General features: G+C 35.5%; 1 protein-coding gene across 4 annotated transcripts in view; it reads left to right on the top strand.

Moving 5' to 3' along the window:
* The window catches only part of ZC3H13 (zinc finger CCCH-type containing 13), a 49,132-nt gene that overhangs the window by 13,289 nt on the left and 22,861 nt on the right, over positions 1 to 12,982 (top strand). For all 4 annotated transcript variants that reach the window (XM_035322778.1, XM_035322780.1, XM_035322770.1 and 1 more), the window contains 5 exons: positions 5,565 to 5,673; positions 8,299 to 8,438; positions 9,171 to 9,331; positions 10,621 to 10,818; positions 12,158 to 12,331. In XM_035322778.1, coding sequence (XP_035178669.1) covers positions 5,565 to 5,673; positions 8,299 to 8,438; positions 9,171 to 9,331; positions 10,621 to 10,818; positions 12,158 to 12,331 — 782 coding nt within the window. The remainder of the gene's footprint in view (positions 1 to 5,564; positions 5,674 to 8,298; positions 8,439 to 9,170; positions 9,332 to 10,620; positions 10,819 to 12,157; positions 12,332 to 12,982) is intronic.

Raw genomic sequence — 12,982 nt, 5'->3', positions numbered from 1 at the left:
CTAATTTTGATGTAATTCTTGCTTTTGATTAGTTAACCCTGCTTTTTATAGTGTTCTATTCATGCAATAATAAAATACTCTTAAACAACTATACCCCAAATAAAGGAGAACTGGAAACAGGAGTCAAAAGGAACTGGAGAACTAGAGCATCTGTTAAAGTACTAAAGAGTTATTTACAGGATAAGCACACTGCAGAGAAAAAATTGCTCTGCTTCAGTCTCATAAAACAGAAGGCTGAGGAAACCACTGAGGTTTTTGTATTAATTGCACGGAGGCAACTGTGGAAAATATGGGATATCCAAAGAAAATATTCTGGAACAAATAGTTGAAGAGGGACAGTCATCAAGAGTTGCATTGCAAAGAACCAGGATATCCAAAAGAACAGAAGACAGAAGTAACTGAACTGCTTACAGAAATCTTGCTCCATCATTAGTTACTGTTATGGTGGAGATCTAATGATTGACGTTTTCATCTCTTACGAAAGCTTCTGGGATAACTGAGGAAATGGATAAGAAGCCTTAATTTCATTTTGAAATAATGAAAGGTAGCTTGTTTCGTGAAAAAATTCATAATTGTGTTTTTTTTTCTTTTTTCTTTTTCTTTTTAAATAAAGAAGAAAGAGCACTGTTCCTGCAGTCAAAATTTGTGCTTCGCTGATCTACTAGCATTGAAACTTGAACAGAGAGTAGTGGTTAAAAGAAAACTGATATAAGTGAAATCTTAACTAGCTTCTTTTGAAACAAAGTTTTTGAGGAATAGATAGGTGAATAACAAGCATAATATCGTCAGTTTTAGAAGCCAGCTAATGGGAAAATTTTAGATTAATTTAAAATGAGGTTACAGAGAATGCTATCGTGCTTCATCTAAAGAGATACTACTTTTTAAGAATGGAAAAAATGATGGACATCCCAAATGCTAAACTTTGCAGAAGATATGAGAATACTAACTGAGATTAATAAAGTCAGAGGAATGCCATAGGGACTGCGGAAAAGATTTTCAACAGTACAATGGCAGATGAAACATGGTGTTGGCAAGTGCAAGATAACGCACAGTGAAGGAAGTATTTAATTCAAAAAATATACAAATTAATATTTTAAAAGTAACCAAAACCGTACAGTAGAAAAAAGTTATTGTGGACAGCTCAATGAAACCATCTGTTTAAAGTACAGTCACAGTTGCAGAAACAAAACACACAGTAATATAAAAACGGAATAGAAAAATATCACTATTATGCTGTAGGAATTAATGGTCCAGTTTTACTTGAAATGCTGTTTGGTTATGATTACCTGTATGCAAGACAATACAGTCAAAGGTCTTTTTCAAGTGAGCAAGGGGTGGGGAGGAGACTGGAGAGGAGAAGAAAAGAGTTGTGGTGAATGCATATAACGTATGGTTGAGAGAATGTAAACTAGATGCGTCTTATTCATACTTTATCCCAGTAGAAACAATAGCAAATTTGAAAATAATGAGGGGAAATGCTATTTACATTATATATGACAATTCTACCTGATTGCTGGAAGATAGCGTCAAAAACATGAATAGGTTCCAAAAAATGTTGAGGCAGTAGAAGAGAAGATATTTTCTGTGTTTGGAGATAAAGCTTTTGCTGGTTATTTTATATATATTTAGGAAGAAACTTCATATATGGGCAGCTTATAAAAATATATCTTCTATTATTTCCTTGTGTCTTGTACTATTATTTTCAGAGATAATATGCTGTGTTACATGGACAACTACAGCAAACACAGTTGTTTTTGTGTTTGTTAGATTTATGTTCGGAATTATTTCAGTTCTGATGTTAGTGTATCAAATACGTTACAAATAACTAGGAAAGGTTCTTGTTGTTACTGTATTTAGTTGGAAATTTTCATGTTGAATTTTTCTCCGAATTCTGAGATAGTTACGTTGGAGTATTTGAAGTATTATGTAAAGCATCTTCTGGGTGGTTTGTGTGATTTGGGAAACTGCGGGAGGAACTTAATTTACCTTTAGGAAAGGTTTTTGTAAGGAATATCTATCACTTGCTTTATATCTGCCTTTTGTCACTGTGGCTTTTGAATATCTGCATTGGAAACAGAGGTCAGCATTGTCTTCCATCTCTGAAATGGAATCAATACCTGTTCATTTCAGGGAAATGGAATACATTTTCTCGTACGTTTGTGCAGTGTGGTAGTAATTTCCATTATAGAGGTATTATACATAGAGCAAAATAGTACTGCGCTTACCCAAAAGATGTGAGCTATTTAGATGTATAGCTTGTTCCAGAGTTAAAGTGAATTCTGAATTAGTTTATATCACTGCTGTATGCACATATGCTGACAAGGCTGAAACTGAAGCTTCTGCCTTGTAAGAATTGTAGGTTGTAAGCCTTATAAATATTCTCTCCATCTCAACGTTGACAAAATAACACTTACTAGGTAGAAGCTTGTTTTGCAGACTGGCTAAATCCTTTAGTGCTCGGCCGAACTCTTCTGGCTGTAGTGGGAAATTCATTCAAGGAGACATTGAGTCTTGTTCTATAGAGGGCTGATTGTCTTATAAGGTGGGGAACTTCAACTTAAGCAGATGTTTAATTGAATAAAATCTCATAGAATTCTGTCATAATGTTTTTTTTTTTTTTTTTCTTAAGTAGCATTTCTCCTGAAATTCAACATTAAACTGTAATAATCTATTCAACACATGTTAATAGTTTAACTTTGAGCACATACGTGAAAACAGCGTAGACAAAGTCTACCAAATTATTATCTGCACTTAGGACAGTTAACATTTTTTTTTTTTTAGTAAATAATTATCTATTATAAAAGTTTGCTTCTATTCTAGTAAATGGAGTCTTTTTCAGATACACTATCTTCCAGTACAAATGTAATACATGCTTTTGCCCTGTAGGAGTTTGACTTATTTTATTCTTGGCTTATTAAGGTAGAGATGCAAAAAAAAAAAAACCAAAAACAACCAATGTAAAGTATAAGAAGGTCTGTAAGGATATGAATGAAATATTTACTCATTAACTAATATAGCCTGTAGTATGAGGGAATGAAATGTGTTGTAAGTGAAACAAATACAATAAAAGGAATATATTGAAGACTTTTCCATGAGAAAATTTGAATGTGTTCTATACTGTCATAATTTAAATTCTTGAATTATGTGCCCCAGGAAAATATACTCAGTTTCTAAGCACAATTTTTTGGTGTTTGTTTTTTTCTTCCCAAGATGCTGTCTTACCAGAATATTTCTTGTGACAACTAAACTCAGGTTGCTTAGTGTATGGACAAGCTTGGATCAAGTTGTGCTTACTTATAAAATAGCGTGCTTGCATTCTCTTCCCCTTTATTCAATAATTCAATAAAATTCCTTTCATAGATGATTTTGTTCTCAATTCTTCTTTAGAAGTATGATAGTCCCGTTGCTGCCACTACCAAATGTCTCCACTGAGAGGAGAAAATACGGGCTGTTTCAGTACGCTTGTGTGGTATTGTAAGTTTGGAGGTGTAGGTGAGATGCATATAGGTTGTGTACAATTTCTAAGATGGAGTATTAAATCGTTCTTGAAACATGCAGTTTACTCTTCATTAATGAGTTATTTTGTGAATTGTCCTTGAAGTTTTTAGAAGTTAGTGTGTATAGGCTATGGCCTAACATGCATATTGTGGTTTGCTAGTACCATGTAGTACCACGTAGTACCACGAATTAATAGAATTTAGTATTTGTATTTATTGCTTGTTTATGTTTATAGGAACTAGTACATAGCAGAAGTATACAGTTTGCTAGAACAAATTCAGCATTCAAGGAGAGTAGTCTAGAAAAATGAAGGTGCTATATGAAAAAAAAATGTTTGCAAGAGGGGCTTGTTGATAAAGCTGCAAACTTTGAGCCTTATAAAAGTCTATTTTTTCTTCAAGTGACTTACTTTGGAGCTTAGTACGATGGTTGCTGTTAGACTGGAATGCACTTGGTACCTGTTGTGATGAAGGCCTAGTTGATGTAGACTTGTCTGCAACTGATGTCAGAAACCAATGTGACCTGATAGGTTAGGATCTTGTGCATCACTTTAGAGATCCTGTCATGAAGTGAAGAAAATCTAAGTTTTCCTTATTCTAGAAGCTGCTTTTAGTTACACTTGACTAAATTAGTTCTTTCATGTGAAGCTTCTTTGTGTTATTTAGCAAATGGTCAGCTTTTCAAAACCTTTGAAGGGTTTGAATATGATATATTCTAGCACATGGAGATGAGGGGCTTGAAGATAACTGAGGATTGAAGTATTTTTCAGTTTACTAGGTCAAATAAATGCAGTACTTACTCTGTGATCACTTATGTCATTAAACTATTGTTTAACATTGTTAAAGAAAAAAAAGAAATAGTTCAATTGTATTCACCTATAATATTGTGTAGAGTCACTCTTACTATTTCCCTGCTGTGTTTCTGATGCGGTCTTAAGGATTTAAATCAAGTAATGGTCTAAGTCACAATAAGGAATAGCTAGTAAAATTCTCAGGCATCTCCTTTTCTGGCATAAAGGGTCCTACAAACCAGCACTGAAGAATCCCCAAAAGAAAGCACTCTGGGAGGTGAGAACAAATGGGGAGCGGGACAGGCTTTTATTATTTGCTCTTTCTGGTTTTGTACATAATAAATCAATCTGCGATACTTCTAAGCTTGGATGTTGTGGGTGGATTGCTTCTTTTTTTTTTTTTTTTGTGAACAGTTTAAAAAGAAAAAACTTTGTCTTGTACTTCACTAAATCCAAGTAGATTATTTAGAGAATATGGATTCAGCAGAGGCAATGATGCAACTATGTAGCTCTACTACTGGAATGCAGCAGGGGGAGAAGAGCAGCTCAGGACCAGGTGCCTTTATAAATTATTTTACATTCTGTAAGAACAAACAGTCTCAGGCATCCTTAGGTATCCATAGGACCATCGGTCCTGTGCACCACATGCACTGTTTTGCCACGTGCGAAATGGGTGCTACTGCAGTGGTTAGACATGACTAATAAGATTGAGCCAATGAACGTTCAGCTATAAATCTATTAAGAAAACTCGATTCCAGTCCGTTGCTTTAGATTTTCTTCCCCCTTTCATCTGCCAGCCAAGGGTCCCCCCCTGCATTACTGCCCCCTTCTTTATCCTCTGCAGGGTTAAGTGGTTCAGCTTCTCAGAGGGTCATCTGCCTTGCATATGACTTTCTTATTTACAGCTGAGAACTTATTCACACTATTAAACTTTTGGTTTTAAGAATCCGATCTGTTCTTTTGGTTCTTATTTTAAACCTGATTCTCTGATACGTGCTTAATTCTTGCCCTGCCTCTAAACCTTATTTTATGAATTCCTTCTTCCTTCTTTTCCCCATCTGCTATTTGCATACTGATTATATGAAATTGCATTAGAGTATTTTGCCTGTGGAGTCTCTGCTTGTTTAAGAAGGTATTTTTTCAACAGGCTGAAGGGGAAATTGATTTTGTACTATAAAAAAGGAACAGCCAAAATACCGTGTAAAATGTACCTGCTTCTTCAGGCTTCTTTTAAAAATAAAGTTGTTTACTCTAATGCAGCATTTTTCCCTTATAGAAAGAATCTTCACGAGGAAGACATAGAGAAAAGGAGGATATCAAAATTACAAAGGAGAGAACACCAGAAAGCGAAGAGGAAAATGGAGATTGGGAAACAAATAGAGAAGGTAAGTGAAATTAAACTAATGGTCTCCCTACAGCTCAGAAAATTGCAGGAATACCAGGCTGCTTGTAAAGGAAAATAGTTAAAGATTTGGTCTCTAAGTACTTCTGTGCAGTAGCCATTATGATTTATTTTTGGAAGAGGGCAAAGGAGCAGTTTGAGTCGGTCTGCTATAATAGTAAAAGCAACTTCTTTTAGAAACATCCTTTTTTTGAATCCTCAGACAAGAAACTTGGCCATTGGCTATTCTGTGGCTGAGCCTTTCACCATTAGATCAGTAGATGAATGCAAGATGATTTTGAAACTCATCAGTCTGAGAAGAGAACATCACTCCTTTCAAGTCAAAAGTCAGCTTGTTTTTGTTGTTTTTTGTCTGTGTAATTTGTATTGCTGTGGACTGTCTCATTAACAAAGGTGCAATTAGAATGCATATACTAACAGCTGAACAGGACAGTTGGTGAGCTAATCATCTTCTGAAAATGCTAGAGGAGTGAGTGGTAAGAGCTTTGCATTACTACTGTAGGCTCCTCTTATGGTTGAAAGGTGATTTTATTGTCCTTGGTGCTGATAATATTAATCCATTTACTACACAGTTGAGGAAAAGTCTGTATTTTTTTCTCATCCCTCTCCCGAATCTTTCCATTTCCCTTTGTTAAAGACCAAGTTAAACTGCCACTGAAATTTTGACAGCTTGTAATGAAGTGTGGTGTTTATATAGTTTTGTAACTATCAGTGTTTCAGCAGTTGTTAAAATATTCAAGACAGCGTGGGAGGGGGGGCCCTGGCTCACTGTTGAGGATTCTTTCTACCAAACAGTACTGATGCCGAAGAAAGAAACAGTCATTTTCCAAAGAATTTATAGCTCTTTATTAGACAAGATACTGGTTATAAATAATTATATTAGAATACATATCTAAATTTTGTTCTTATAACCACAAATCTTTTCAAAATGTACGAATGTTTCTGTATGGTTAACACTTTCACTTATGTTTATGGTTATGTTCTGCTGGAAGTTCTGCATGATGAAAACCAAATGCAGTCACAGTGCCTTCCTAAACGAAAGGGTTTGTATTAAGCATTTGGAAGGGGAGAAGCATGTTATACACTGAGAGAGATGCATGATTTTAACTTAAGATGCCTAAAATTTACACAGAATCACAGGAAAAATCTCTGTCAAATCAGAAATCTTCATATGCTGTGGCTTATCTTTTCTGATAAACTGAAAATAATTTTTGGCTAAACATATAAATGTAATTGTTAGTTGATTGGAGGTTACATGTCTAGTACGGTATTGTGATGGAGAAAATCGTGATATAGTCAGTGTAGAAAATAAAGTTTTAATAGTCCAGGTGGCAGGCTTCATTTCTGGGAAAAAAAAAAAAGCAACTGGAGATTTCTCAAGTGAACTCAGATATAATTAATCCTTTTGCAGTAGAATGTACTATAAGTTATTTGCGCTCTATGACCGTCCTGTGGCATATGTGCATGGAAATAGAATCTCAGTTTGAAGAAAATTTGCAACATAAAAACATCTATTTTTATATAAATATGTAGCATGAATCTCTTAATTCTTAGACATCAAGGCTTCTAGCTTGAGAATTATGAATTTCTCAAAATAGTGCTGTTCACAGTTAAACCTGTGATGTGGGTAAAGCAGAACTGGTGTCTGTGAGGTTGTGGTGTAATATAATTGGACAGATGGACTGGGAAAGAACCTAAGTTGTTAAGAATTTCACCTTTCTGGAGGCCGTTCTCATGCTCTCAAGCCACATGAAGAGAATTTGTAGACTCAATATAGTTATTGCAAAGCTTTTATATAGTTTCTGTGTGTCAAAAGGGGGAAGAAAGCTAATGAATGCTAATGAAGTACCTGTTCTTGGAAGGTTCTTCTATCAATGTGCTTTTTGAGTATTTGACTTAAGTAACTATGAACAAAAGAAGTGTAAACAGACTGTTTTCTTTTTCAACAAGATTTCAGTTGCATGGCCTGAAGGGTGTGGTATTTAACTGACAATGACTTAATGAAAAAGCAAGAAGAAAATGCTGATGTGAATACCAAGGAGTAAGAATGTTTTAAGTGTGGTTTTACCCAGTGAAAGAAGTTATGCAGACCTTCTCTTTTATTTTAAAGTCAATTTATAGATGTAATTAAACAAGCGTATGAATTGATTTGTAGGATACCATATTAAACAAAAAGCTCTAGTATAGTGCATTACTACTTTAATCCATTTCATGTGAGATTCCCAATTAAGCAGGGCTCCACATATTTTTGGTCTTTGTGAAAACGCTCTTTTTTGGGGGGATATTTTTGTTATGTAAATAGAAGGAAATGGTGTACTGCGTTTCCCTTGCTACCTTAAGTGAATAATTGACACAAGTCTCTAAAAGAGGTGAAGTGTTACTAATGAAGTTTAAGTATTTTAATGGTGGGTCATATGGGACTAACTGGAGTTATTTCAGGTTCATGCAGATAATTGGAAGAGAGATTTGGCATAGCCTTGTTGATCCATTTATGCAATGCTTAGAAGTCACTGAAATATTTATGCTTGGCGTCCAGTATGCTAAAGGAATATTATTTATTCCATATTTAGTCCATTTACTAGTCTATGTACTTTTTTTTTTAATTAAGACTCTGATAATGGAGATGTTAACTATGATTATGATCATGAGCTGTCTTTGGAAATGAAGCGCCAAAAGATTCAGAGAGAACTCATGAAGCTGGAACAGGAAAACATGGAGAAACGAGAGGAAATAGTCATTAAAAAAGAGGTTTGTATTTTGTAAATGCAAAATTAAACTATGAAAAAAAAAATCAGCAACCACTTCATAGACTTCTTACTGTTTCCTAAAAGACCTGAGCTTTCTGGATTACCAAAGTTCTACTCTGTACATAGTAGCAGATAAGCGGCATGTTTATAACTTCATGCGTGACATGGATATTAGCTGAAAGTCACATCTGTTCAGTCGTCTGGCACCATAAACAAGTCCTTTATGAAGTCAGCAATTAAATGAGTAGGAAACTTTGCAATTTAATGATTTAAAGCTAGTAAAACCTTTAACAGAGATGGTGTAGAAGAAAACACAAGGCATAACTTATACCAGATCCCTTTTCCTTTGTCTTGTGGTAACAGAGGAAAGTAGAGTGACAGACGGGCAAAGCTGTTACCAGAGTACTAGAAGGACTAATTTGGGGGATTTTTTTTCTGGACAAACTTGAATACCAAATGGGATGATGCTAACTTTAAAATTTTAGTTACAGTTTTTGTGATGTATTAGAGCGCATCATCTTCTCTTCCCCCTTGCCATGTTTCTTTTATGGTGTTCTTTTAAGCTAATAAACTGTTTTGAAAACTGTACGGTTAGCTTATTGGAGGTAGATGTATAAAAGGTTAAGATCTCACATCTAGACTGTTAGTGTTCTTACATATATGACATGTATCAGCATACGGCAAAGCTTTTGAGCATCAATCTTTTAACATTTAATATATTATTTTCCTCAAGATTTCTCCTGAGGTGGTTAGATCTAAATTGACACCATCACCATCACCAAGAAAGTCTAGCAAGTCTCCAAAACGAAGATCTAGTCCCAAATCTTCTTCTTCGGCTAGTAAGAAGGAAAAGAAAGCATCTGCTGTATCTTCCCCGCTTTTGGATCAGCAGAGGTGAGTACGTACAGATGCGTCTTGGGAGAACGTAGGAGTGGAGAACCACATTGATTTTTATTACTGGGGCTTTCATAATTAATACAGTTTTTCATTTTCCTTGCTTTCAGAACTATTGATTTTATAACTTTAGGGAAAAGTCTCTAAGTTATGCACCGTGAGTCACCTACTGTGAAAAATTGCTACATGCGCGTAGTTGTCAGTTGACTGATTTCATGGTTTACAGCAGGCCTTTTCTCTTTGAATGTCCAGAGTGTCTGGGATGTGATGAGGAAATATAAATAACTAAAGCGAGAGGCAGCTTTCTTTGAGATGCTGCAGCCTGCAAAACAGCTCATCTAGACTGAAGTGAGATGTTTAAAATGTGACCAACTTCACATTCTATTGGTATTTCATGTTGCTGTTCAGGAAATAAGGTTTGATTTTTAGAGCCAGAGGCTTTCTCAGACTTAAGGAGAAGCAAAGAAGGGGGGGAATGTGGATGAGGGGGGAAAAAAAAATAAAAAAAGAACAGGACAAGATAAGATTCTTCAAAGCTCCAGGAAGGTCAGACTGGGCACCTTGCCACAACTAAGTTCTTGCTGGCTGCAGGAGCTTTCAAATCACTGTTCGGTGCTTTCAGATAGGAAAGAAATTACTGGAACAGTATAAGCAGACACGACTGTGTTTGCAAAGCAAACAAAACCTTTAAGAACAAACTAATGCTTTTTGCTACAGGAGGATAGAGCATGGGGGTAATATGCTACTGGCGTGTAATATGTGATAGCGTGCAGTTTATAGGGTTTATGTCCATGATAATTCATATGAAAAAAATGTGTAAATTCCTTTGTAATGTGAAATACATAATCAAAAGCTTTATCCTGCATCAAGTAGTTAACTGTAAATCTAAAACATGAGTGATTTAACTCATTTTCTGTACTTGAGTGAGGTGTTGCATTGCAGAACTGGGAGTCTAAAGAGACAAGATACCCCAGAGTATCTGGTCTTGTGATGTATGCAGTTCGTGCAAAGGCATTGTAACCTTGGACAATAGTTCTTTCTGAATGGGAGCAGTTCCTATTTTTGCTTCAGAAGTAAAGGTTACAAACTGAAGAGCTCGTTGTGAATTTTTACCACCTGCATTCACCCTTCAGTCAAGTTACTAAGCACTGCTTGCTAATGGAGTGGCAAATCCTATCCTAAAAGCTTCAAGGCCCTTTACATTGTGCTTTCCTGCCAACATTTGAGAAATCATTATTTGAAGTAGTTGGCAGTCCTTCATTTTTTTTTTCTTGTTAATTTATATCTAGGAGTTCTAAAAGTAACCAGAGTAAAAAGAAAGGTCCTCGTACCCCTAGTCCTCCTCCTCCAGTACAAGAGGAAACTCCATTAGGAAAAAAACACAAAGAAAAACATAAAGGAAAAGAACGTTCAGAAGAAAAGACGAGGGAGGTGAAAGAGAGAGGCCGTGACTTTGAAAGGCACAAAGAGAAAAAAGAGAAGCAGAGGTAAGTTACAATGCATTATTAGCTTTTAACCTTAAAAGCAAGGTTACATTAATGTTACCAAAACACCGAGTAATAAGGAATTTATACCTGTCTTGCCAACAACCATTTCAGTACTCATTAAATATTTAAATGCCTTATGTAGTTTGATAAACTATAACTAATATGTTAACAGGTTTAAGTTTCATAATAAGGTTTTCAAATGCCCTTCTGAAAGACTCATTATTTTTCAGGAAGTTGGATCTTCACCAGTGAAACAATTCATTTGCTAAAGTCTTTATCAAAGTCATTTGCTTGTCTGCTTGCCTGCTTTTCTGAAATCCTAGAGGACTAATATCTTTCTAAATTGGCAGTGGCACATTTAGACTTTCCCTGACCTTCTGTAGGTTAAAAAGTATTTCTGAGGAAGTCAAAAGCTATAGCAATTCTAGAATTTCATCACTTACACATATATGTGTGTGTGTATCAAATAGTGTACTTATATGACTATTCCCATTATTTTCTGAAGCTTAGTTGTCCATTTAAGTTGTTAAATGTAACGCTTGCACTTTTAAGTTCTATATTCCTTTGATGAAAATATGGTACATATTCATAAGTACATCTTTTGTAACTAGTATAACAAAGACTAAGAGGTTGAAGACCAATAAATTGTCTATTTTTAATTGATACAGTAAAAACACTGTAATTTGTTTAAAAATATTTTATTTCACTCGTGCTTGCCCACTCTGTTACTGGAAGGCCGTAACCAGTAGAAAAAAAGCTCTAGGTAGTACTGAAAGGGTCAAGAGAGTAATTGGCCCATGGTTGTACTATAATCAGGTATTGCTGTGGTGACTGCAACCTTTAATTTCAGTATTGGATTTTTGTTGACTTTTTTATAATTAAAAAAAAGATGTAATATCACTTCTTCATGATGTGAAATATCTGAAGGTTCAGAGAGGTTTTTAATTCATTTGAAATTGCAAGTAGTGTTTGAAAATGTCTGTGAACTTAAGGATTCTTGAATAAAATGTTAACAGAAATGTTTAAGAGGGCAACAAATGAGTCTCTGTTAATAGGAATTTTGTTTCACCACTGCCTGAAATATCAGGTAAAAATATAAATGTATTTTGGTTTTACTGTCTTATGGTTATGGATTTTAAGATCCAGTAATCAGGAAGAAATTTAGTATGTATCTTGCATTCCTTAGTTCTGCTAACTTTCAGGTAATTTCATGAAATTACAGATGGAACAAAACATTCTTTAAGAGTAGTTTTTGACCTTGTTAAGCACAGGTTCGTTCTTAGAAATGTACTGATGTCCTGTTACATCTGTTGAGCAAACTGCTCTTTTTGTTTCCCAGAGATCCTTCTGAAGGCTCCCATAGACAGAAGCGTTCTCCTAGTCCTGCAGATCATTCTGGCAGTAACTCCTCTCCTTCCAGAGAGTATTCACCACCTGCTGCAAGGCGACGACAAGCCTCCCGAGCCCCAGCAAAGTCAGCTACTCACAAGCATAACTTTTCACCCTCTCGCAGGTAGGTGGTCGGTTGCAAAGATAGAGCTTTCATTAATCTAGTTTAGAAACTTCCTCTGATGCTTTGACTACTTGTGCATGTGTGTCTGGGGGTATGTGTGCGCCTCAAGACCTTGAGCTCAGAGGCTCCTTTATGTGTATTGGTGTTGATGTGGTTCTTCTGGTGGTTGTTCTGTTTTCGGATATTATAGGTACCCGTCAGGTCAGGAAAACAAGTCATTGTGCAAGTTTCTGTTCATCAGTTCATCTCAAATGTTTTGGCTTGGGGTGGAGCTTCAGAAGTCTGATATGAGACATGTTCTTTTTGTGATCCTTTGGGATTTTTTTTTCTCTTCCTCCTCTCCTTGCTTCTTAAAGATCACAAAATCTTTAAGAAAACTTTCAAAAATCATAAAAGTGCTTTGTCTGACTTACACAGAACAATATGAGGTCAGTTTCAGAGGCCCTTCAGAGAAGATACAGTTCCTGTTGGTTCTAGGGGCCTTAGAGGAAAACCTTTTGCTATTCTGGGAAAATGTACTTCTTAGCTTTAGAAAGAAAGGGAGAAAGCTTTGTATTTGGGGCTTAAAGAATCTGTAAGCTTAAGTTCAGAGTAGTAGTGCTAAATATTGTAATTCTGTAATGGGAGGGGATGTGTACTTATTTTCTGTAC

This window comes from Oxyura jamaicensis, chromosome 1 (assembly GCF_011077185.1).
Source record: "Oxyura jamaicensis isolate SHBP4307 breed ruddy duck chromosome 1, BPBGC_Ojam_1.0, whole genome shotgun sequence".
NCBI classification, from domain to species: domain Eukaryota; kingdom Metazoa; phylum Chordata; class Aves; order Anseriformes; family Anatidae; genus Oxyura; species Oxyura jamaicensis.
The sequence above is the reverse complement of the archived record's forward strand: the minus strand, read 5'-3'. Positions and strand labels throughout refer to the sequence as shown.